General features: G+C 36.2%; 1 protein-coding gene across 1 annotated transcript in view; it reads left to right on the forward strand.

The window, feature by feature from the left end:
• Positions 1 to 4,421: 4,421 nt before the first annotated feature.
• TMEM33 (transmembrane protein 33) overlaps positions 4,422 to 25,149 on the forward strand; it is a 36,269-nt gene continuing 15,541 nt past the window's right edge. The window contains exons 1-7 of the mRNA XM_052641941.1: positions 4,422 to 4,743; positions 7,077 to 7,171; positions 7,692 to 7,879; positions 11,255 to 11,322; positions 12,228 to 12,361; positions 17,205 to 17,288; positions 18,539 to 18,667. Of these exons, the coding sequence (XP_052497901.1) occupies positions 4,699 to 4,743; positions 7,077 to 7,171; positions 7,692 to 7,879; positions 11,255 to 11,322; positions 12,228 to 12,361; positions 17,205 to 17,288; positions 18,539 to 18,667 (743 nt within the window). The 5' untranslated portion in view covers positions 4,422 to 4,698. The remainder of the gene's footprint in view (positions 4,744 to 7,076; positions 7,172 to 7,691; positions 7,880 to 11,254; positions 11,323 to 12,227; positions 12,362 to 17,204; positions 17,289 to 18,538; positions 18,668 to 25,149) is intronic.

Below are 25,149 nucleotides of genomic sequence, written 5' to 3' on the forward strand. Positions count from 1 at the left end.
TGGCATGCCACCAGGTGTAACCAAAAAAAAAAAAAAAGTTTAAAAATAAATAAATAGTAAATCATAAATAAGTGTACAAGGCTATTCACCAAAAGTCCTCCACCTTCTTCTACTTTCCATTTTTTCAAGTTTCTTTTCTCAAATGTAAGACCTTTGATAAGGATATAAAAGTTATCTTTCTGAGAATATGTCACACTAGTTCTTTTCCAACCTCTTTTTCTTTCTGTAAGAAAGGCATCTTAATCTTCTGAGTCTTAGTAGCTGTCAAATTTTCTAGGGCACTGAACAAAGAGACAATTTAAAATACCAGGCTAGATGTTAGGAAAAAATTTGACTCAATAACCATGTAAGCAAATCCTTTTGCAATCTCAGTGACTTTTGTATGGGAAGTAAAAAGTTTTCCCGTAACCCTTCTTAGTTTCGTAGGCTGTGGTCCTATAAATTAGACTGACAAAAAAGAGTAACAAGAGAAAAATCAAAGTTTGTTAACATGGAAAGTTTATAACATGCATGATTCATACACGTGGGAGTAACTCAAAGGGGGTGGTCCAAACTCTGGCATATGTAGCATCTTAACAAAAAGTGACAAGACAAAGGGAAAGGACTTTTGAGTTTCTAGAGTGGCAAATTGTGGGAAGGCAACTATATAGAGGAACTAATGGAAAATGAGGGCTAGTTAGTAAAGTTTGTTACATAGATTGCTTTGGTGCCATGTCTGCGCAGATTCGGGTAACTTTCGTCCTTCCTGGTAGAGAGAGGAGGAGGAAGAACTTCACAAATTTATGTTCTGTTTTAAGGCAAATGGAGGGGAGAACAGATTCTCAATTGCTGCTTCTCAACTGCCTTCAGCTTAAAACAACCCTTTTGCCAAAGTGACATATCTGCTGCTGTTCACTTTCAATACCACTGGAAAAACAAACTAAGCTGTCAGTTGATTGAATATTATATATAATACCTGATAATAAATTACCATATGATTTTGGGCCTACTAAAACTCAGAAGGCATTACATTGCTATAACAAAATTCCTTTTAATTTCTTCTAAGCTTTTTAATGTGGAAAATTTTAACAGATGAAATCAGAGAATAATACAATACTCTTCCATCTGGACTGAACAATTATTAACATTTTGTTGCATTTGCTTTTGTTCTATCTGTCCATCCATCTACTTAGTTTTTTGTTTTTTGCTGACACTTTTGAATATAAGTTGCAGACATCCTGAAACTACCTCTAAATCACATCTCCCTCAAAAAAATTAACAATAGTCACATAATGTCTTCTAATATTCACTCTGTAATCGAGTGTCTATAATTTATAATTGTTCCCAAATTTCTTTTATTGCTCTCTCCCAACCTAGAATCTAGACAATCAAACCATGCATTTGGCTATTATGATTTTGCATGTGTGTATGCTCGAGTATGCTCAATCATATCTGACTCTTTGTGACCCTGTGTACTGTAGCCCCCTGGGATCCTCTGTCCATGGAATTTTCCAGGCAAGAATACTGGAGTGGGTTGCCATTTCCTACTCCAGGGCATCTTCCCCACCCAGGCATCAAACCTGTGTCTCTTGCATCTCTTGCATCAGCAGGCAGATTCTTTACCACTAGAGCCACCTGGGAAGCCCTACCATGACTTTGTACATGCTTTTAATTTGGAATAGCTCTTTCACCTTTTGTAATGATACTTATTTTTTGAAGGATCCTGGCCAGTTATTTTGTAGAAATCAAAATTGCATTTTGATTTTTGTCTCATGCTGTGCTTAAGTTGTTAATCTGTCTCTTTACATTTTCTGTAGCCTGGAAGTTAGGTCTAGATGGGCTGGATTGAATTTGGAGTAAATATTCTGCCAAGAATTTCTTTAGAGAATATTGTAAATATTATGTCACACCGGGAGACAGTGTCAGGATAACCCAGTATATTTATGGTACTAAATTTGATCTCTTGATTAAGGTTTAATTGACATGTTTCTCCATGGAAAAGATTCATTTTTAACTACAAATCTCTGGAGTGATACTTCAGAATTGTGTCAATATTGTGCCATCAACATTTCTCTCAATGGTTTTAGCATTCACTGATGGGCCTTTCTATTATTAGTGGACATTTGTCCATTAGTGGACTAATTCCACATTAGTATTATTTTATGGCCGTTTTTTAATGTATTTATTTTTAATTGAATATTTTTTAAATAATAATAAATACAAGGTTTCCCTGGGAGTCCGATGGTTAAGAATCCGTGCTTTCACTGCAGGGGGTGCCCAGTTTGAGCCCTGGTCAGAAAACTAAGATCCCACATGCCACTGGGTGGCGCCAAAAAAACCAATAACGTTTAAAAATAAATAAATTATAAATACAGTGTATAAGGCTATTCACTGAAAGTCCTCTACCTTCTTCCACTTTCTCATGTTTCCTTTCTGAAATGTAAGACCTTTGATAAGAATATAAAATTATCAGGTTATAATACAAAAGAGAATCAAATAAATTCTCCAATAGAATAGGAATATATTGGGACTTCCCTGGCTGTCCAGTGGTTAGAACTCTGAGCTTTCACTACCACCAACATGGATTTGATCCCTGGCCAGGGAACTAAGGGCTTCCCAGTTGGCTATAGTGGTAAAGAATCTGCCTGCCAGTTCAGGAGACACGAGAGGCTTAGGTGTGCTCCTTGGGTTGGGAAGATCGCCTACAGTAGGAAATGGCAAACCACTCCAGTATTCTTGCCTGGAGAATCCCATGGACAGAGGAGCCTGGCAGGCCACACTCCAAGGGGTGGCAAAGAGTTGGACACAACTGAGCAGCAGGCCTGGCAAGGCAGGGAACTAAGATTCCACAAGCCAGGAAAAAAAAACAGTCATGCTTTCTAAGTGTGGTACCAGCTGCCTGTGTATCTCTAGTCAGCTTCCTCCTTCAAAAAGCCTCAGGTTTTTATTCTCAGCCTCCAGATCTTCTAAGTCTTCCTTCTCTACAGCTCTTCTCTAGGTCTTGGAAGATAACCTTACCTCTCCAGCCTACTCATACCTAGTCAGCCACCAATCTTGAATGGCCTCTCCAAGTCATCTTTCCTCTTCTCTTCCCCCACAACACTGCTTTGGTTCAGAATCCCATCACTTTCCCCCTTGTATATGCAATGGCCTCCCTATAAAGCCCCTGGATTTTTTTTTTTTAATTTTTATTTGTGTTTATGTATTTGGCTGTGCTGGGTTTTATTTGAGGCATGCAGGATCTTTACTTGTGGCATGAGAACTATTATCTGTGGCCTGTGGGATCTAGCTCTCCTACCAGTGATTGAACTCGGGCCCCCTTGCACTTGGAGCTCAGAGTCTTGGCCACTGGACCACCAGGGAAGTCCCGCAAGTCCCTGGTGTTTTTCATTATTTATTTATTTTTGGCTGTGCTGAGTCTTCATTGCTGCTGGTGGTACTGGCTTTCTCTAGTTGTGGTGAGGGGGCCTACTCTGTAGCTGCGATTCACGTGCTTCTCATTACAGTGGCTTCTCTTGTTGAGGAGCACAGGTTTCAGGGCAGGAGGGCTTCAGTAGTTGCTGCATTCCGGCTCAGTGGTTGTAGCGCACAGGCTTAGTTGCCCACTTGCTCCTGGGATCTTCTCAGGTCAGGGATCAAACCTGTGTTCCCTGCACTGCAAGAAGTACTCTTAACCACTGGACCACCAGGGAAGCCTGCCCCTGGTGGGCTTATGGGTTTGCCCCTCTGATCATCCCCTTATCCTGTTTCCAGAGTGACCTTTGTGGTTATACTGAACTGTCCAGTTGCTTCATGCACTTTCTGTTGCTGTCTGCATTCCCCTTCCCCATTTAGCCAACTTCTTGTACTTCAAAACTTGGCGCCAGAATTAGGTTTTCTAGGAACGCTTCCGGGACCCCAGCTGATTCAGGCCCCACGCTGTGTGCCGCCTGTGATTAACTCCGCCTCTGCACACATTACAGAAGCTCTGGGCTATGACTGCCGTTTCTCCTCTCTCTCCCGCAGTCTGTGTCATAACCATCTCTGAAATATTCTTTGCCAAGTACAGGGCTTGTCACATAGCAGCTCTCATTAAGTGCTTGTTGAAATAACTAATTTTAGAGGTAGCATCAAAGAGCTTCGTGGGCCTCTGAAAGAAAACGGCAAAGAAAACATTTCCGAGGCTTCTGTATCAGGGAATAGAGAGCCTTTCTGGTTTGGCCACGGGTAGAGTGGACCAGCTCTGAGAGGACGACGAGGTAAAAGCTGCTTCGGCTGCCCGGCTTCTTAGCTTACAGAACAATGGGCGTGCACGAAACGGGAAGCCAAAGCAAAAAAAACGACAGTTCCCGTCATGCCTCAGGGCACCGCTCCACCGTCCCCTCTGCGTCACCGCCTCTTCCCCACGGAAGCAAAGCGAGCACTTCCGGGTTCGGCAATAACCTGGAGCCGGTGGCGTTAGGTCGGTCCTGCTGGGCCCTGTTCCGAAGCCCCGCCTTCGTCTCGGTCTTTCTGGAAACCCAGCTTTGCTCTTGGCGGTGCCAAGCGGGTATTTTCCGGCCGTTGCGGGTGCCCTTGGGACAGTCCGCTGCACTGAAGCGGCGAGACCTTTGCTCTGTGAAGGTTCGGAAGCTCCCGCAGAGAACAGGGAAGCCGGTTCCCGGAGTTGCGGCCCCGGCTCTGACCTTCCTTTTTTCCCTTCCCGATTGCAGCGTCTCAGACGCTAGTGTGAGCGCCCCCATGGCGGATACGGCCCCCAACGGCCCCCAAGGGGCGGGCGCAGTGGTAAGTGAGCGGACAGGATCGTTTGGCTTGATTGCAAGTTAGGAAGGAGCTGGGAGTGTAGCAAGTCGGCTCCCAGGCGTTCCACCGGTTTATTGCTTTTGGGACTGGGATTAGTGATGGGGTGGGGGTGGGGAGAGAGCTGATCGTGAGCTAAGACGTTAGACGGAGCTAAAGTTTCTGATTCGGCAGCGACAACAGGCGAGCCTCCAGCAGTGGCCCTCAGTTGTATGCCCACCTGAATGCCGAGGACAGAGGGCCTTTTCGTCTCTTCCCACCCTTCGGTCTCTGTCCTAGGTCCCACGGTTGAAGATGCGACCTGAGATTGTGCTGTGACACACGCCTCATTACGCACATGCGTGCTGGCAGAGAAAAACGGTTTTTTCTCTTTTCCTCCTTCGTCATTTTACGAAGAGAAATATTAAGCTTATGTAAACTTTTATTTCTAGGATGCATTTCTGCTGCTTACTGTCTTTTTTTTTTTTTGGTCCCAGAAGCAAAATTGTACTTAAACACTAAGCATGTGAATTCAGCCAGTCACTTTTTAAAAAAAATGTACAGCATCTCTCTTTGTGCACACCTTTTTTATTTTGCTGAACCATTTCAGAGTTATACGCGTCATTATAATTAACCCATAATGTAGTACTTATGTAGAATATTTTTGTACAGACCACAGTGCAGTTACCTCAAAAATTTGTGTAGTTCATTTTGCAAATTTAACGTTGCTACTTGTTACCACCTAATATACAATTCATATTTAAATTTCCTCAATTGTCTTTTAAATTGCTTTCTTCTTATCCAAACTCAATCAGAAAGCTTGCAGGGTGTTTACTGACCTTTGGTCCCTTTCAGTCTGGAATAATTCCCTTGTTGTTCTCTTCCCATTTTTGTCTTACCACAGTCCAGACCTGTTGTTTTGCAGAATGCTCCTTAAATTGGAATTATCTAATTTTTTGTACCCCCCCCCCCGCCCCCCTTGACTAGATTCAGGTTAAATGCTTGGTAGGAATATTAAATAAGAGAGATTTCGTTCTTCTCAGGGCATTTTATATATATCAGGAATCATCTTATGTTGATTTATCCCATCACTGGAGTTTGGTCATTTGGCTTTGGTGGTGTCCACCAGATTCTCTATGGTAAAGATAACTTCCTCTCTTTGTGAATAAAGAGTATTCTGTGTCATGATACTTTAAGATTATGTGAATAATTTTTCACCTCAATATTTTTTTCACCCAAAGATCCATTGATATTTTTTGCCTGAATTATTTGTCGTGGTCAGTCAGTTCACTCTTAAAATGTAAACCAATACATTTTCTTAGATCTTTTTTTTAACTATGTAGTTAAAAAATGCACATGCATAAAAGAGTACGAGGTGAAATGCAGAATTCAATGATTTATCACAAAATGAATACCCTAAACAAATAGATTTTTTTTAAATGTTCTAAAATTAAATTTCAGACAGTTGTGTACAGTCTGAATATTTGTAGAGAAACTGAGCACTGTAAGCTGGATTCATCCTTCCACTTGACTTCCTGGTGAACATTTAAATTTACAAGAGTAACATGTAGTAGGTTTGGATAGAATAAACCCCGAGGCATGTATCTGAAACTACCTGCATACTGTTAGAAAGCCTGCAGTAAAACTAAAAACATCCTTGAAATTTTAAAATAGGCTTGCGTTTCTTTCCCCAAAGTTTTTTGTATCTTCTTCTAAAGAGAATTAAAGTTAGATTGGTTCCAGCAGTGTTCGAGACTCCAGGTTAAAACCTGTTAGGTTTGAAATCCTTTTTGTGTAAACATTGTTTCTAAAACATTAAATAGAATACAGAATAGCAGAATCCATCACACATAGTAAAAGTAAGTATTGTTTTTGTGAAATTTGTTTTATTTTATATACTCACATGTTTATGTTGGGTTGTGATGTAAAAATTGTTTATGTAGATACTATCCAAAAATGTAAAAACCACTTTAGAATTTGAATATGAAATACAGTTTGAGAAAATCAATTTTAAGTTATTGAATTACTGTGATGGACATATCTTTTAGCAAAATGCAGCAAAAGAAAAGATAGAATGAGGAATAAGTGGAGAAGAAAGTGATATGTGCATGTTTAGTCTAGGGCCACAGAAATCTGTGAAAAACTTGTCAGGGAGCTTTCAGGAGAAGGAAGAAACTCACTAATGAAGAAACAATTGCCCTAAGAGTCATACCTAAAAAAACCAGTTGGTACAGGAGCGTTGAGACATTTTGAATAGGACTAAAATTGCAAAATAGTCATCCTTTAAAACATAATTTGCAAGCTTAATTTAACTACAGTATTTTTCTTTTTAAATTCAGCAATTCATGATGGCCAATAAACTGGACACAGCAATGTGGCTTTCTCGCTTATTCACAGTTTACTGCTCTGCTTTGTTTGTTCTGCCTCTTCTTGGGTATGTATTATACGTGTTTCTGCTGTTCAGTCATTTTTTTCTGGAATACCTTTTTAGATAGCACACTGTTAAACAGCCAGGGGTTTGATAAATAATAAAACACATGTCTCATCCTTAAAGGTACTAATATTCTAGTAAGAGTACCAAGTGGAGGTATAATTTTATATTATGTGCTTTGTGAAAAGTAACATCACATTGAAAATCTGAGAGGAAATGAATGTGGGGATGAGTTCATGTTTTTTCGCCTTTTTGAGTGTTTAAAAGGAAGAATGGCTGCTTTCGAAAATTCAGTTGGATATTGTACATCAATTATACTTCAATAGAGAGAAACATTCAGTTGGATATATATATAAAATGATGCTTCTAAAAAGCTTCAGTAGAGTCACATAATTTTTTTTTCTATTCTCAAGTAATAGATTTAGGTATTAGGTGTTGTGCAATTATGATGCAGTTCACAAAGGAGGAAGAGGTATGGTAGCTGTTTACGTCTCCTGATGATCTCTCCACTGTAATTTCGCAGGTTGCATGAAGCGGCAAGCTTTTACCAACGTGCTCTGCTGGCAAATGCTCTCACTAGTGCTCTGAGGCTGCACCAAAGATTACCACACTTCCAGTTAAGCAGAGCATTCCTGGCCCAGGCTTTGTTAGAGGACAGCTGCCACTACCTGTTGTATTCACTCATCTTTGTCAATTCCTACCCTGTTACAAGTATCCTTTTTTACCGTTTTGACAGTGAAATTGCTTACTGAATGTAGGGAGATCACTTTTGATTATTTTTTTGCTACTGGAAGGATTCGGCAATGAGGGTGTTCCATGAAGCCTGGGTTGGTTAGTTTGTTGGCACCTCATTTGAAAGCAGATACGTTAAGTGTAAGAGTTTCTGACTCTAAAATGTGAAGTCGAAGTTTTGAAGAGGTGATTGGGAATTTTAAACTTTTTATATTTGATCTTATAAACTTCTCTGGTAGCAATGGATATTGCAAAATTCAGATTCAAAGCACAAGCCCATGGAGGACTTACATTTTAATATGTGAGTTTCTTTCATTTAATTCACACCTTCTTTGGGAAGATACCCAGATGTCTTGCTTTAAGAAAAGAGAAATCCTTAGCTCTGTCTTTTAACTTTCAGTAAGCTAGAAACAAAAGGAAATTAATCAAGAAATAACTTATATTTAAGCCGAGAATGAGGTAATTAATAAAGTAAAAAGAAATTAGTATTTGCTTTGAATAGCCTGAAATGCAAGAGACGCTGGTTCAATTCCTGGGTTGGAAAGATCCTCTGGAGAAGGGACAGGCTACCCACTTCAGTAGTCTTGGGCTTCCCTAGTGGCTCAGATGGTAAATGCAGGGGACCTGAGTTTGATCCCTGGGTTGGGGAGATCCCCTGGAGGATGACATAGCAACCCACTCCAGTATTCTTGCCTGGAGAATCCCCATGGACAGAGAAGCCTAGCAGGCTGTAGTCCATGGGGTCGAAAAGAGTCAGACACAACTGAGCCACTAAGCACAGCACAACACAAAGTAGAAAATAAGGACAGACCCATGGAGTTTTGGAATTTGTAAGTTTATACATTTCAGAAATATGTTGTGGGATAATAGGTAATTTTTAAATGGAGGGGAAGACATTCTTCAGTTTGATGTTTGGGAAGCAATAGCTTTAACATTGCTAAACAGATTGTTTACTGTGGGACCTTTGATATGGTAATGTGCAGTGTGAGACTAAGAGTTACCAGTCTTTGCTAAACTTAATCATTTTAATCGGTTGTCCACCCAGCTACCCAGTTCCCCTTGAATCATCCCTTAGGAAAATATTCTGTACTTTAAGAAGTGTTGCCCTTAAGTGTTCTTGAATATTTATGATACAGCTGTACATAATGGAAAGCACAATAAAATATGTCTCTAACACAAGTCTTAAGGAGAAGAGAATGGAAGGAAAATTTTTTTGAGCACTTGTTTTGACAGTATATGCGACATTCTAAAGAAAATTATTATGAGCATTGTATTATTGATAAGTATACTGAGGCTCAAGGAGTTTAAAATAACCTGCCTGATAGCACATTGGCAAGTGAATAGTAGTGTAGGTAAAACTTGCTAGGTAATCCTTGTACTGCAGCTGTAAGCGATTAGCACGTTTGTTGACATATCATTGGATTGACCTGTTTTTATCAGCCACATTCATTGAGGTTCTTTACAATCAGCAATATTAAAATTCTTGCTTTTCTGAGATATAATGGGAAATTATATAGAGATTCTTGTTTCTGCCCTTAGTAGCTTAAAACTTCCTTGAAGAGAAAAATAGAAATGGTAGAAACTGTTTTCTAGATATTAATGTAGAGCAAATTGAAGACATCAGTTATGACTTCTGGGACATTTATATTGAGTGAATCCTGAGATGCTGCCAAATGACTCAATGACAGTGAAGACAACCTCTCTGTCTTTTCTGTCCAGTTATTTGCTATGCCATCTCTAGGGAATGTTGCAGATTAAGGATTTAATGTTCTTTAATTCTTACTGGGAGGGGAGTATGTAGTGGGAATAACATAAGCTATTAATTGACAAGAAATACTAATCTGATTCCTAAAGTAGTTAGGTGTGACATTAGTAAAAGTGAGCCCAAAGTCATGTTCTGATCTTTGCTCTCAGAAAGGTGATATATTGTCCTATTTCTATTATACACTCTTTGTCCCTTGAATTTTCTAAATAGTTTAACAATGAATGCTAAAATTATGAGTCTCTTCTCAAGGATTTCTGAACTATAGAATGTTAGAGATAGGACTTCTTAGAAACCCCTAGCTTTGATCACTGCAAATTTGTGCGACAGAAGATGGAACTTGGCCTAGGGAATTGAAGTTAGTGTCAGAGCCAAGAATGAGACCCAGATATCTTGACTCTGAATTCAGGATTCTGTTAAAAGTGTAAAGCTATTTTTATGTATGTGTGATTTCTTCTCAGGAAATTGGCATTTTATTTAATTCTTATAAGTGACAGGGAAGGTTTGGTCAGGATATTAATTGAATAACTTTTATGTTAGAGAGTTAGAATTCTTACAACACTTGGCTGTGGGTCAGTGTTTTACTTGCCAGTAGGAACTTAGGAACCTTTGGGTCCTAAATGATGAGTTATGGTTATAATGAATTTGATACTCAGATTGTGTCATAGTGGTCATCATTTCCCTCACACCAAGCTTCCAGTTGGTATAGAAAAATATCATGGATTATTTTTTAGACATTGCTATTGAGGACAAGTGTTTTTTCCATTTATGATTAACAGTCTATATCATTTCATGGAAATAACTTGGACAAGTGGGGGTTTTTTGTTATCAACCTAGCAGAAGTTGGGATAAATAGAGTATTTTGAGCAATTTCTATTTTTTAAAAAAGCTAAAAGAAAATTGTATATATTCTCTATCACAAAAAGCCAAATAATGAAACTTAAAATGAGGATTCTTTGCTCATGTCTATAATTAAAACTGATGAAACTCTCAATTGAGTATATATACAAACCAGGTATATAATGTCTTTTTTATTTGTACAGATTGAGAATACCTTAATCATGAAAGCTGGACTATAAAAGCTTGATTGGAACCGTATCTCAAACTAATGAAGTCCTTGTAGGAAAAATGAGTTAAAGATCTATAGTTGAGGAAAATTTGGGAACTGCTTTTTAAACCATTACCCTATACTCTTTCTTAAGTTGTTGAAAGCAGTACAGAGACTGTGTTGGTATTTGATGGCTAAGGTATTCCGTCCAGAATGACCATTGTGGGGTTAAAAGCCATATTACTTATCACTTTGAGGTGGTCTAGATTTTAATTTAATTTAGCAAATGTTCACAATATGTTATATACTAGAAATAGGGGAAAAAACTTTTTCACTATTCATAAAAAGAACTGTGGGTTTAAAAAAAATGTTTACAGATTTAAAAACAAACACTTCATTTTATGAAGTATCAGTAAAACAGAAGCCATCACTGAACTCATTTTAGCAGATGGCATTTCAGATCTGTATACTTGAACATAATACATACCCTGTTGTGCAGAGTACTTGATGAATTTGTAATGTTTTCCTTAATTATTTTCTTCAGTGAGTATTTTCCCAGTCTTGTTATTTTCTTTGCTTCATGCTGCCACATACACAAAAAAGATCCTTGATGTAAGTAGAACAATGTTGGCCTTGTCTTTTGACTCCCGGATTTACAGGTAGTTGACACAAATTTGAGTTCCAAGACATTTGGGCGTGTGTCTCAGAAAGTTCTTATGTTCCTTACAGACCTGCTCTAAATTCGTGATTTGAAAATTTTGGAATTTTTTATTGTTTCAATAAAATAGTACATTTTGTAATAATGGATTGTAGTTAAAATCACTGCCCAGTTCCTGGAGGAGTTTCAGAAGTTTGAAATACATTAGATAAGTTGTCAGAAGTCTCATTCTGTCAGTGATTTTAACATACTAGATGAGTAGAGTGTACTGAATTTCTTTACACTGATGTTCAAAGCTACTGCGTTTCTAAAACATTTTCTTATTCCTGAGTCGGAACATTTAGTCTAATAACCTCCATGTGCCAGGCAGATTCACTGCATATGCACTGAAGTTTAAATTAAAATATCCAAAAATTTGCCTTGTGTTGGCCTTTTTCTTCATCTCCATAGTTCTTGGGTTATAGCAGTAAACTGAACTTTGTGATTTCTATATTTAATTAACTAAGGAATCTCAGATACTTTCTGCATAGCCAGATTTTGTTATGGTGAGAGAAATCACCACCACTTTTAGTGGAATAATCTAATCTTTCTTAAGGAAAACGAAGCATCAATGAATGAAAAGGGCTTTTATTAAAATTCTCTATTTAATTCTTCAAATATAGAAAATACAGTGAAGCAGGAAAATATGTTAACTTTTGTCCCTAAAAGTATAGTTTGTAAATTTTTATATCATCATTTTCAAATAATTGTCTTTTGATTGTATTGCATGTTAGATATGCCATTTATCTAAGGAAAGAAAATAATTGAGTGATCGAAAATGCTTTCATGACTTCTAATATTTATTTTCTTACGTTTTAAGGCAAAGGGTTCAAATAGTTTACCTCTGCTGAGATCTCTCTTGGATAAATTAAGCACTAATCAACAGAATATTCTGAAGTTCATTGCTTGTAATGAAATATTCTTGATGCCTGCTACAGTTTTTATGCTTTTCAGGTAAGAATAAAAATACATTTATTTTAGGAGGCTGATGTCTAAGTGAATATAATAAATGTATCAACTCAAGTTTTATGCTGCTTAAATCTATTGAAGTAAATACTAGTATGTAGAGCTTGATGGATCTTAGCAATCATCTTCTCATGTGATAGTAGAGAACTACTGTGATAGCACTATTACTGTAGTTGACTATAGTAAACCTAGGAATTTGTCTTCTTTATTATTTCCTGCTGCTGCTGCTGCTAAGTCGCTTCAGTCGTGTCCGACTCTGTGCGACCCCCATAGACGGCAGCCCACCAGGCTCCCCCATCCCTGGGATTCTCCAGGCAAGAACCCACTCCAGGAGTGGGTTGCCATTTCCTTCTGCAATGCATGAAAGTGAAAAGTGAAAGTGAAGTCGCTCAGTCGTGTCCGACTCTTCACGACCCCATGGACTGCAGCCTACCAGGCTCCTCCGTCCATGGGATTTTCTAGGCAAGAGTACTGGAGTGGGGTGCCATTGCCTTCTCCGTATATAGTATGAGTTATTTAACATTTTGAAAATTATTTTCCAAATAACTACTTTTGAAAGAGTCTTAGAAAGGCTAATTTAGTCCATTGTAACATTACTGAGATTATTTTTCCCATACTGGAGAAAAATCTGAAAAGTTAAGGTCTGGTATTGGTAGTTGCCTACTGCCACCTCCTTATTTTGTTTGTTAGTTATGAGAAGAATGCGTAAGTAAAGAAAACCTTCTTTTTGAAAATAGAACATTAGGACAGTATTGACCTCAGTCTCTGAATTCTTGCATTTAAGTTATAAAACTACATTTCTCTCAAGAGGGCAAGGCTGATTCATGTTGTACAGCAGAAACTTAACACAACATTGTTAAGCAGTTATACTCCAATTAAAAAATAAATTTTTAAAAATGTAAAAAATGTAAAGGAAAATAGTTAAATAAAACTACATTTCTTCCCAGATTATTGCTTTTTCAATTTTCAGTTTCTCAGATAATAGGACATTACAGATAAAAAACTAAAATATCATTTAACTATGAATGCTAGTTGCAATTCTGTCCTCTCCTTCCCAGAGCTAAGGAATTTAATAAGAGTACATATATGTAGTTATTTTAAAGGACTTACACAGATAGGAAATGTGTATTATTATTTTATGGGTGTGGGGCTTTGTTTCGTTTTTATTGTACATCACAGGCATGAGTTGTGTGCACCTTGGTTCTTTCACTCATACAGTATGTTTTTGTGACCTGTTTATATTGACATTCACAGTTCTGGTTTGTTTTGTTTAATGGCTGTATAGTGTTCCATCATATTATTATGCTACATTTTATTAATGGCCATTTGTTTTCAGATTTTTACTTTTCCAAATGTTGCTGCAGTAAACATTTTTTTTAACCTGTCTGCTTATACTTTTGTGTGAATCCATATATACTTTTACTGAGTCTAAGCTGGGTATATTTTATATTTAATAGACCATGTACCAAATTGCCCTCGAATAGATCTGTGTTACCTATTTTCCATAATCTCATTAGTTTGTAACAAACATTTTTGTCTGTGAAATATTTCATTTTAATGTTCATTGCCTTGATTAACTAGTGAGGTTTTTATATACCAACAGTTACTCCTTCCCTTAGCAGTGTTTTTAAGCTGGTAAGAGACTTTTTTAGATTTCCTCATAAATACATCTGTACCATTGTTGTAAATAATATTTTCCTCTGAAAATTCCAGGATCACCACATGTTGTTAAGCTGTGGGGTTCCAAACTAGATAATATAATTTAAATAGGGTCCTAGAATGGTACAATGGAAAAACTCACCGAGTGTCAGGGAGCTGGATTCTGGATGATTTGACAGTTAACTAGGCCTTCTGGGCCTTGTTTTTGTACATTTAAAAAACTAATAGTAGTTGAAATTAGTAACTTCAAAAAATCCTTCCAATTGTAACGTTCCGTGAATATTAAGTATAGAATTTGATGCAACTGTATTTGTCTATTATTCTCCTCTGGAATTTTCACCCTAGACGTTAATTCATCTTTTTTGTGATCCTCATCATACACTTAAACATTTTAATTGATGAAAGGAACTTTTTACCCTCTTTCTTTCTTGCTTATTTTTCTGTTTCTTGGGTTGCCTGGTCTTGGGTATCCCCAAATTCTGTGATTTGCTTTATGTACCTGAGTGAAAGTTAAAATGTAGCTACCAAAACTAACTCTATATGTGGAGATAATTGGTGTCTATTCAGGTTAATAAACAGAACACTTTGTTCTCCTTTTAAGTAAGCTGAAGAGAATTACAATGAAATGCTGAGACGCCAAGCACATTTAAACAAAAAACCTCATTATTGGAACTGTAGTGAATTTTTTGTTGGCATACCAAGTTTTTACTATATTGGTATATTAAGTCAGTTGTGGTATTTAGTCTTTTATTTAAACACTTACAATGTACAAGTTGATCTTAATTTTTAAGATTATTATAAAGGAAATGAGAATTTACCAAAATATTTAAATAGAAGAATCATGTTATTTTTAAAAAGTAAAACTAAGTAATGAAGTATTATTCAATTCCCTAATAAGAGAAGCTATTAATGGTTCAAGTTTGTCACTTGACTTTAACACAGATTATAAAGTTAAACATTTCAAGTCATTATTCCTTAAATGCTACCTTTCATGGTAGAAGCACCGTCTAATATTAGAAGGCCTTGTTATTAAGTTAAAGTTGTAGCAATAATGCATAGAACTATATTTAGAAGTGAACAGTTTTTGAGTTTATCTTATACATGGAGTCTGTGAATTAGTTTATCTTACATAATACACACACATGTGCAAAGACAGATAAAAGGATGATCATTTTGGGTTTGTTCATTAGTAGAGAGCATGTTAGTACATGCATAAAACGGAATATTTCAGGTTGTAAAAAGAATAAGATAATTTGTGTGTTGTGATAGGGGATGATCGCTAAGATACAATACATTTAAAGTTAGTTGAGAACTGTGTAGGGTATTCCCCATTTATGTTTGAGGTGTGCGTGTTTAAAGGCATATATGTTTTGTTCTGTTTCATCTCTTTTTTTTTGGAGTATAGTTGTTTTATAACATTGTGTTCGTTTCTGCTGTGCAGCGAGCGTCCTGAATCAGTTATATGTGCGTATGTCCTCTCCCTGTTGGCCCTTCCTCCCGATGCCCCGTCCCACCCCTCCAGGTCATCGCAGAGCACTGAGCTGAGCTCCTGTGCTCGCAGCTTCCCACTAGCCGTCTGTCTTGCACATGGTGTGATGCATATATGTCAGTGCTGCCCTCAGTGTGTGCTGCCCTCTTCTTCCCACCCTGTGTTCACACGTCCCCTCTCTGCCTTCTCTACATCTGCATCTCTGCTCCTGCCCTGCAAGTACGTTCATCAGTACCTTTGCTAGATTCCATATATATGCGTTCATGTATGATATTTATTTTTCTCTTTCTGACTTATTCCCTCTGTATGACAGACTCTAGGTACATCCACAGGGTTCTTCATCTTTAAAATAGGAATGATAATACCACTTCCTTCCTAGAGTTAACTGAGTTCAGTGCATTACAGAGTGAGCACTGCGTTTTAGCCATTATATACACTTGTTTATGTAAATTTCTGGAAGGCTATATTAGAGACTGCTGTAACTTTGATTAAGGAACTAACTTGGATGATGGAAAATTTGTGTGTCATTGAATATTCTTTTCTACTTAATGTGTTCTGTAATGCCTCTATTTTTCAATTTACAGAGTTAAACTTTTATCACATGATTTATTGGAGAAAGATATATTTAGTTATAAATTTGTAATCATGTAAATTTTTATTATGAAAGTAATACAGTTGGGGGGGGGGCAGAGAGGCTAAAAAGGAGAATTGCCTGGCAGTCCAGTGGTTAGGACTCTGTGCTTCTACTGCAGGGGGCTGGGATTTGATCCCTGCTCAGGGAACTAAGATCCCACAAGCTGTGTGGGTCTGACAAGGGTGAGTGGGGAGGCTAAAAAAATTTAACCTAAAAATCAAACCACATTTAGGATCTTGATGCATTTATTCTACCCCAAATTTTTAAAATATAGTTGTAATAATATGTATAGTTTTATATCCTGCTTTGTTCAGAGTTCCTGTGTAGTTTTCAGTAGTCAAGATTTTAAGTAATTGCATACTGAACCCATCAAATATACATATCATTTACTCAGCCCTGCTACCCAACTGGGCTTCCCTGGTGGTTCAGATGGTAAAGAATCTGCCTGCAATGCAAGGGACCCAGGTTCAATCCCTGGGTGGAGAAGATCCCCTGGAGAAGGATACCCACTCCAGTATTCTTGCCTGGAGACCGTTAGTTTGTTGCTGTGTTTTATTTGTGGTTGTTTTAGTGAACATCTTAAGAGAGTTTTTCCTAGGAAAGGATTCCAGACTTAGAATTTCAGAAACATGTATATGACTCTTGGGGTATTATGATTGTCAGTTTAACCAAGAAAAATAAATAATATAGGCTATGTTTAGCCTATACTCACATTTACTAGTGAGCCTATATGGTTTTATTAATTTTTTTATTTGTTTATACCAAATAAACTTTTCATTTTAAATATTTTATAAAAAGTTTTAAAACTTGATTACCAATTATTAGTGGCAGTTGTTGAAGCATTTATATAACATTTTCTGATTTATTTAGTAGCTTTAAAAAATTTAACAATACCTACATGAATAACTTGGACTTAGATATGATAGATAGTATTATGATCATTTGATGAATGTAAACACACGCATTGTCCAGTTAAGTTGCCTTTAAATGTTGAGTATACATATGAATCGATAATGTATGTTTATTTCCCTTGTATTTGTTTATTTCAGTGGTCAAGGAAGTTTGTTCCAGCCTTTTATATACTATAGATTCCTTACTCTTCGATACTCCTCTCGAAGAAATCCATATTGTCGGTAAGCTTGTGATTAGTTTAAATCTATTTTATTTATTAATAGTATTGTGAAATATACCATTTGTAACTTTTAAGACTTGTTTAACTTTTATGTTAGAATTTAGAAGCAAGCAATGTTTTGCGAATCTAAGTTCTAGAATTGATGAGGTGCTTGCTTTTCAGACATTAAGACTGAAGTTTTCTTGACCACATCTAAAACAGTGCTAAAGCGTAAGGAATTTAAAACTGTGTAGGACAAAAGTCTCCCTCTCCTGGTACTATCCTAGTTGAGGAAACACATCGCAAATAAGGAAGGAAACAGTAGTGCAGGATGTGGTATTCACATGTCAACCTGTGATGAATTTCATGTTTATTGTATCAGTACTGTAGTCCGCAAGAGGGGAGAGATCATTAAACCAGAAGAGAGAAGAGCCCAGGAAAGTTTCACAAAATATTTTAATTTGCTCTGGAAGGATTAAAGACTTTCAATAGACAGTGAGAACAAGGAAAAGCATTTTAGGTAGGAAAACAATAGGAGCACAAGTTCAGAGACAATAAGATAAACACAGTTTCAGGGGCACATATGGAGGCCTGTTTGACCGGAAGGGAAATACCGAGTGATGAGTGGTTAGAGCGGAGATATAAAGGTATATTGGAACCATATCGTAAAACTTCTTGAGCCTCAGGGTAAGAAGTTTGGAACTTAGTGCTTTTTAGATGTAGAGGAATGATGGTGGGCTACAGTCCATGGGGTCACAGAGTCTTAACATGACTCAGCAACTAAATGACAGCAACATTTATTGATCATTTTCTGTGTTGCCTCATTGAAACTTCACTGTGACTCCAATAAGTACATATTCCCATTTTTCAGATGAGGAAGGCTCTAAGAGGCAGTATGTTCTTTTAAGGAAATGGTAGGAGGGGTAGCTCGTATTAGATAACTTTCACATTCTTGCTCTCTTTTTTTAGACCTAGTTGAATTTGCGTAAGTCAGATGTGAAGATTATGTGACTCAACTGTGAAGGAAATACAAATCATCCCTAATCTCAGCCCTTAGAGAGCCATTTATTAAATGCATTTATTAAATGAATATTTTCCCCAAAAAAGGACACAGGTGTTGATTTGGGGAATTTTAATTCTGTATGTTGCCTGCAGTACATCCTGGTTATTACTTCTTTCAATTCTTTAGTGGAAAGTCGTTATCAGCATTTACTCTTGAATCACGTTGCTTTTTCATTGAGTTTCTGAAAGAAAACATATTTTATGTTGCAGGACCTTGTTTAATGAACTGAGGATTGTTGTTGAACATCTTATAATGAAACCTGCTTGCCCGCTGTTTGTGAGAAGACTTTGTCTCCAGAGTATTGCCTTTATAAGCAGACTGGCACCAACAGTCGCATAGTGTAACATCCAGCTAAGTTATATATAATATAAATAAGCATTGTTAGCTGCTGGTACTTCTGCTAGGGATGGATAATTCCAGGTGTAAAACTGACCTCAATGCAATTTACATAATTTACATAAAATGCATCTCAAAAGTAATCATTTTCCTGGCATGTTAAATCAAGCCTTTCAAATACTTTCTGAGAAACTTTCTTGTGATGTGTTGTTAATAGTTAAGGAAGTTTGAATCTTGTGATAAATGTATCAAGAATTCTTTAGATGCTGCTGTGCCTTTATCATGAAGTACATTTATTTGTCTGGTAAAAATAGCTCTAAAGTTTGTTTTCATCTAATTGGTAACCTGAATTTACATCTGGCATGAGTTCATTATGATAATATTAACATGTAAATTCAGTATACTTTGAGACAGTATTCTTTTGCCATTCAGTAATTTTGGTTGATGGTTGTAACAAAAACACCTCCCTCCTCCTGTATTTAATTTCAAAGTGCTTCTATGTAGAGTTTGTACTGCTTCATTAGGACAGATTTATTTTGGATTTCTTTATGTATCTTATACTATGAGCTTCCGAAATTTTATTTTCATATTTACTTCTGTGGCTTTGGGTTTCTTTTTTCTTACAGGCCCAGCTGAAAGGTTGTTAACCAACTGGGTAAATACTTGTGGTCACCTAAGCATTTTACATCAGCGAGCAGTAGTCATACAGTTTTCCTCTCAGAGACAGGTTGAATAACATTTCTCAAATAGTAAATCCTTTTAGGATTGTGGATACAATTACTTAGATCGGATTCTTGACTGCCAGTTTTCTCAGTTTCCTAGGCTTGAATTTTCATAGACAGTTGCACCAGTTCAGGTGCCCTTTGAAAGGAATGTAAGTGAAGATTGAGCTGTGACTGAACTCTGTATCTGTTCGGAAATAATAATGAAGATCATACATACTTACCTATCAAATTTCATTTAACATTAAATAGAAAGGTTTATAGGTGTTGGTTATTGATTGGGAATGGGGCCAGAGGAGTTGTGGGGGAAATAGTGTGCATTTCAGTCTTGTAATGCATGGATGAATTTAGAGGAATTGAATGTATTATGCAACTGTGATTTGAGTTGTTTAACATATGAAACACATTTGTTGAGCTTCCATCAACTCCTTTTTAAAATTCATTCTGACCTTTATTTATTGCATGATTGGAAATGTCTAAAACATGGCAAAATGTTAATGCAGAGTAACGTAATGGTTTTTGTAACCAGTTTTCTTCTATGTGCATGTAATTTGGATTTCTCAAATATACTCAGTGACTTAGCAGTAACATCAGTTTTCTTTTTATTCAACTTTTTGGTCTATAGAAATGTGATACCTTCTTGATAGCTCAACTGTAACCAGCTATTTTTGTAATTTTGTAATATTACCTACAAAGTTAGAGAAGCCTCATAATACACAGTCGATTGTTGGGGGGCACTCTCATTGTCACTATGTGTGTAATCTGATGGTTTTAAAAACTAAATTTTCTAGAGCAATAAATTAACTTTAATGTTAAGTAAACAATATATTATTTCTAATGATGTTTTTTAAAAATTTGAATTATATCAAGAAATTATGGCAGCTGAAGGCATATTTTTCTTAAGTTACTAAGTTTCTTTGTTTTCTACAATTTTTTTATCTTGAGATAATTTTAGATTTATAGAAAAGTTGTAAAAAATAGTAGAGTTTCTGTATATCCTTTACTCAGCTTCCCCTTGTATTAACAGATTCCATAAGTATAGAACATTTATCAAAACTAAGAAATTAACCCTGGGACAATACTATTAACTACTAAGATGTGGAACTTAAATTTCACCAGTTTTTCCATTTATTGATTTTCTTTTTTTGTGCTCTCTTTTAACCATGATTGTTATTTTTAATGATCTGTTAAGTATGCCTCTGTTTTTATTTTTTCTTCTTTATTTTGAAAACTATTATTGATCAAAAAGATTTTCCTAAAGGAAATAATTTAGGTGGGCTTTAACGAAAAGAATTTAACATTAATACTATTAAAATTTAAAACTCTGTGTGCTTCAGAAGTTGAGGCTTTTATCATATAATGGGATTATACTTCTGATATATTTTTTTAAGAAAAGTTTGGCTTATAAATAAGCTTCCCTGGTGGCTCAGATGGTAACAAATCTGCCTGCAGTGCAGGAGACCCAAGTTCAGTCCCTGGGTGGGGAAGGTCCCCTGGAGAAGGAAATGGCAACCCACTCCAGTGTTCTTGCCTGGAATATTTCATGGACAGAAGGGCCTGGTGATTACAGTCCATGAGGTTGCAAAGAGTGGGACACAACTGAGCAACTAACACTTTCACTTTCCTTTCACTAAACTCATGAAAAAATAAATCCTACAATTTGAGCATTGCCAGATGTTTAGTTTGTATGAACTTATAGTTAGGAATTTTGCAGTACGAATATGTACAGTCAGCTCATTCGACATCTGAAAGTACAGTGTAACTTTATATCTATCAAGTTAAAATTAAAGAAATACAGGAACTTCCTTGGTGATCCAGTGGTTAAGACTCCACCAGTCCAATGCAGAGTGTGTGAGTTCAAGCCCTGGTCAAGGAACTAAGATCTCACATGCCGCGAGGCCAAAAAAATAAAATTGTATGTCTTGGATGTCATTTACACAATGCAAAATGTATAACAAGAAAATTATTATAATAGAGTATATAGAATGAGTATACTAGGAAAAGTTACAGCTGCTGAATTTATTTTTATGTGTTTAAAAACAGTTGATTTAACATCTCGACTATCTGATTGTTTAGGAAGTTTTATAGTGCTGCTGTTCTAGCACTTTTAAATATTAAACTTTCTTGGACAGGAGTAGGCCTCATACAGAATCTACTTTATTCTAACAAAGATTCTGTATTCCTTTTGTATACTTGATTCCTCATGAATTTTAACTATTTAACATCAGTCCAAAGAGAAATTTCTTAAATAAAGTTTGAGATCAGAATGAATGAAACTAATTTTGAGGGATTGTGGTAAAGTTCCTTATGTAATGTTAACAAATGTGTTTTAATTAACATAGGTCTGAAGCTCCTCTCCACCCCTACCCAAAGCCCTTTTTGATCTGCTAGCTTAATGCTGTCACCCAAATTGAGGCTGATTTTTATTCTGTGGTGAAAAGCTCAAGGGAGAAAGTAACCAGTTATGCTGATGAGCAGTAGGTGGCACTCTTTCCTCAAGTAGTCCTCAGCTGTTTATCATGCCATGTTGAAAGGTTAAATGTCACTAAATCCTGAGTCAGCCATAAAACTAAGGACCTGAATTCCATGATTCTCTTTAATATGTAACTATTCAACGTTCGGTAAATATTTAATAAGCATTTACTCTTGAGTACATTTTTTAAATACAAAAACGTTCAAAAGCTGGAATAAGTACCCTATTAATATCTGCTTCCTAGGTAAATAGAATAGGCCACAGTTAGTGGTATTACTCAGATCATAGTCTCTCTGCTGTTTTTGTTTTTGTTTCCCTAAGTGCCTAATTTACCTAAACATGTCAGTTATAAAATTTTTCTTTCACCTTCATTTTAAGGTATAGAGAAAATGGTACTTAATTTTTTTCACGGTCATTTTGTAGGTAAACAAGGTACAGCCAGTTCCATCTCTTAAAATTAAGACTTCACAGTAATACAAAAGCATGTTGATAATTTTGGATATTAGGAATGGTGCCTAGATTTGTAAATTCAGTTTGAGTTACAGAGACAGCTAATTTCATTTAACACCTTACTGAAATTTCTCTAGAATTAAGAGAATTCTGAGAGGCTATACGATAGCATAGTTGAATGGATTTAGTGTATACCAAAGGCATATATGTTTTGTAAATCCAGAAGTTGTTTCCAGAAATTATTTTAATGAGCAGTCCTCTTCTAATACTCTGGGTGGAAAGTTGTAATTGGATCTGGTATTAAGGATAAGAAAGAAGCTGCTCAATGTTTGGGATATTTCCTGGTGGTAGTTATTCTGTGACATGTGTATCTTCTAAGCTGGTATTCAGGAGGGTTCTTAGAAGGAACACATCTGTGTGAGGGATTAACTCTAGAGTAGTCTTTCTCCTCTTGGGCAGTGCAAATAGGAAAACTGACCTGCATTGAATATGACTTGATGTGACCAGAGATAAAGTACAGTATTTTTTTAGTCTAAAACAGTTCCTTTTTCTTAGGAAATGATAGGAAAAAATTGTTGCTAGATATCTTTGCTGGAATCTAAAAATTACTTTATATTTCAGGAGAAAGAAAGGCCCAAGAATCATTTTACTTTTTCCATCATAGTTTTCTGAAGCTACTTTTAAAAAATACATATATATGCTCAGTACTTTTGAACTAACTTTTTGTTTCCCTTGGTTCATAACAGTTTAAATTCCAAACTTTTGACTTTTTTTTTTTTGTAATTTTAAGATAAATGCTTTTGACATGAATTTTTGCTTACGTTTATATTTGTAAGTTGAGACCAAATGGGCAACGTCTTAGGCAGGCAACATTTGTGATATGTATATATTGGAACAAATGTAAAAGGGCCACAAAGATTAGAGAGTCATAGAAAATTGCTTGATTATAATAAATGCATTGCTCTGGTGCTCTATGTAATGGAATATATTGAACTAAATTTGTATATACAGTTTGTCAGCATTTCTTGGTAACTTCTTGATTCCATTTTTAATATCTAATATTATACAGGTTGGGGAGTTATATACTCTTCAGGCCAATACTATCCAGACTATATAAATTTATAAAATAAATTGAAAAATTCATCATTACTGTGTATTCAAGACCAAAGCACATAAATGCTAATATAGGGCTCAGAGGGGAAATATACTGCTCCTGAATATTTGAGAAAATGTGAAGTCCTTTCAGGAGAATCTAATAAACATAATAATCATAGCCTGCTGACACTAAGGAAAAAGGACCTCATTCACTCTTTCTTTTATGCAGTGATTTACTGGTCCCTACTGATTTCCAAATTGGATCACTGTGGTAAATTATCTATGCTGGTACCTGTGAAAGTAAGCCCTGGGATCCATATTTGTTTTGTGTTCTGCTTAAATCAGCAAGAATGATATATTTGATGGTGTGAAATTGGAAGTGTCAAGGGCTTTCTCTGGTGATTGAGCAAAATAATGTCTCCACTTGTAATTTATTGTGACCCTTTTCCACTGTATGTGCTTTGTGTATCTCGTATTTATTTCAATACAAATTTAATTGTTGTTCCTTCATCTGTATTGTTATATCTAAGATTTTATTGATGTAAAAATCAAATTGTGTAATAAAAAATCTCTCTGGATTTAAGCTGATTTGAAAATGTTATGTTGCAAAAAAACATTTACAATTAGAATTTAGTTTTCTATTGTGCTTCCTTGCCTTATTGTTAGAATAAGGTGAATTTGAACTCTTCTGTTTTCTTCAGCTCATCACAAATGAGAAGACTGGTATAATTTTGTGATCTAGTATGAAGCAGAAAAAAAATGTGGCTAAGGTGAGACTGGAAAAAAAAGAAAAATTATAGTTGTATTTCTTAGCTATTGGCTTGCTTGCTCCCCTGTACTTTTTTATCTAGTGAAATTTACAGCCTAATGGATGAGTTATTTGTAACCCTAAAATGATTCACAGTATACAATATATTCAGAGTCATAAGTCAACACAGGATAACATAGAAGAAGATACTCAGTACCTCCCTTTGAGGGAAGTGTTTAGAGTTGGCAGTTATTTTCTGTGGCAATTTTAATAACTGTTACCAAGCAAAACACTGTAAAGGTGAGTTAAATCTTTGTCCACTTAGAGATTATAATCTAAGGCGCATAATGGAAATCAGCTATATAAAGGCAGTTTTGATAGGTAAACAAATAGTTTTAGGAGAATTGATTTCCTCAAGATTTAGTGGTATAAGGTCTTAGAAACTAAAACATTGTTAGTTCATAATGCTCTTTCCCTTAGCATATGGGAATATTTGAAACTGTGTAAGAAGTAATTCTGAGCTTTGGGAAGCGAAAGGTCATCTCATTCTTCAAGCTTGGTTGAATGAAGAGACTCCTCAAAGAATGGTCATCCAAGATCCTTGAGAGTCACCAGTCTGAACAAGTGATTTGTCAGCAAGTTTTTGTCTGTTTTTTTTTTTAACCTTTTATGGTGAGGTGTTTTTTTGTTCGTTTTTGGGGGAGTTTTGGCCTTGCTTCACGATGTGTAGGGATCTTACTTTCCCAACCAGGGATCAACCTGTGTCCCCTGGCAAGGAAGCTTGGAGACTTACCCATTGGACCACTAGGGAAGTAAGTCCCTGTTGAGTTTTGAACATATGTAAAATTAGAACAGTATGATGAACTTCCATATTATCATCATCCAGCCCTCAGAATCCTCTACCGTGGTCATCCCTGTGTATTTTTACCTCTATTTACCTTTTCTTCTAGTTTAAACAACTCACACCATTCTTTTCCACTTAGTAAAAATTGTGTT

This window comes from Budorcas taxicolor, chromosome 6, assembly GCF_023091745.1.
Source record: "Budorcas taxicolor isolate Tak-1 chromosome 6, Takin1.1, whole genome shotgun sequence".
Classification (NCBI taxonomy): Eukaryota; Metazoa; Chordata; class Mammalia; order Artiodactyla; family Bovidae; genus Budorcas; species Budorcas taxicolor.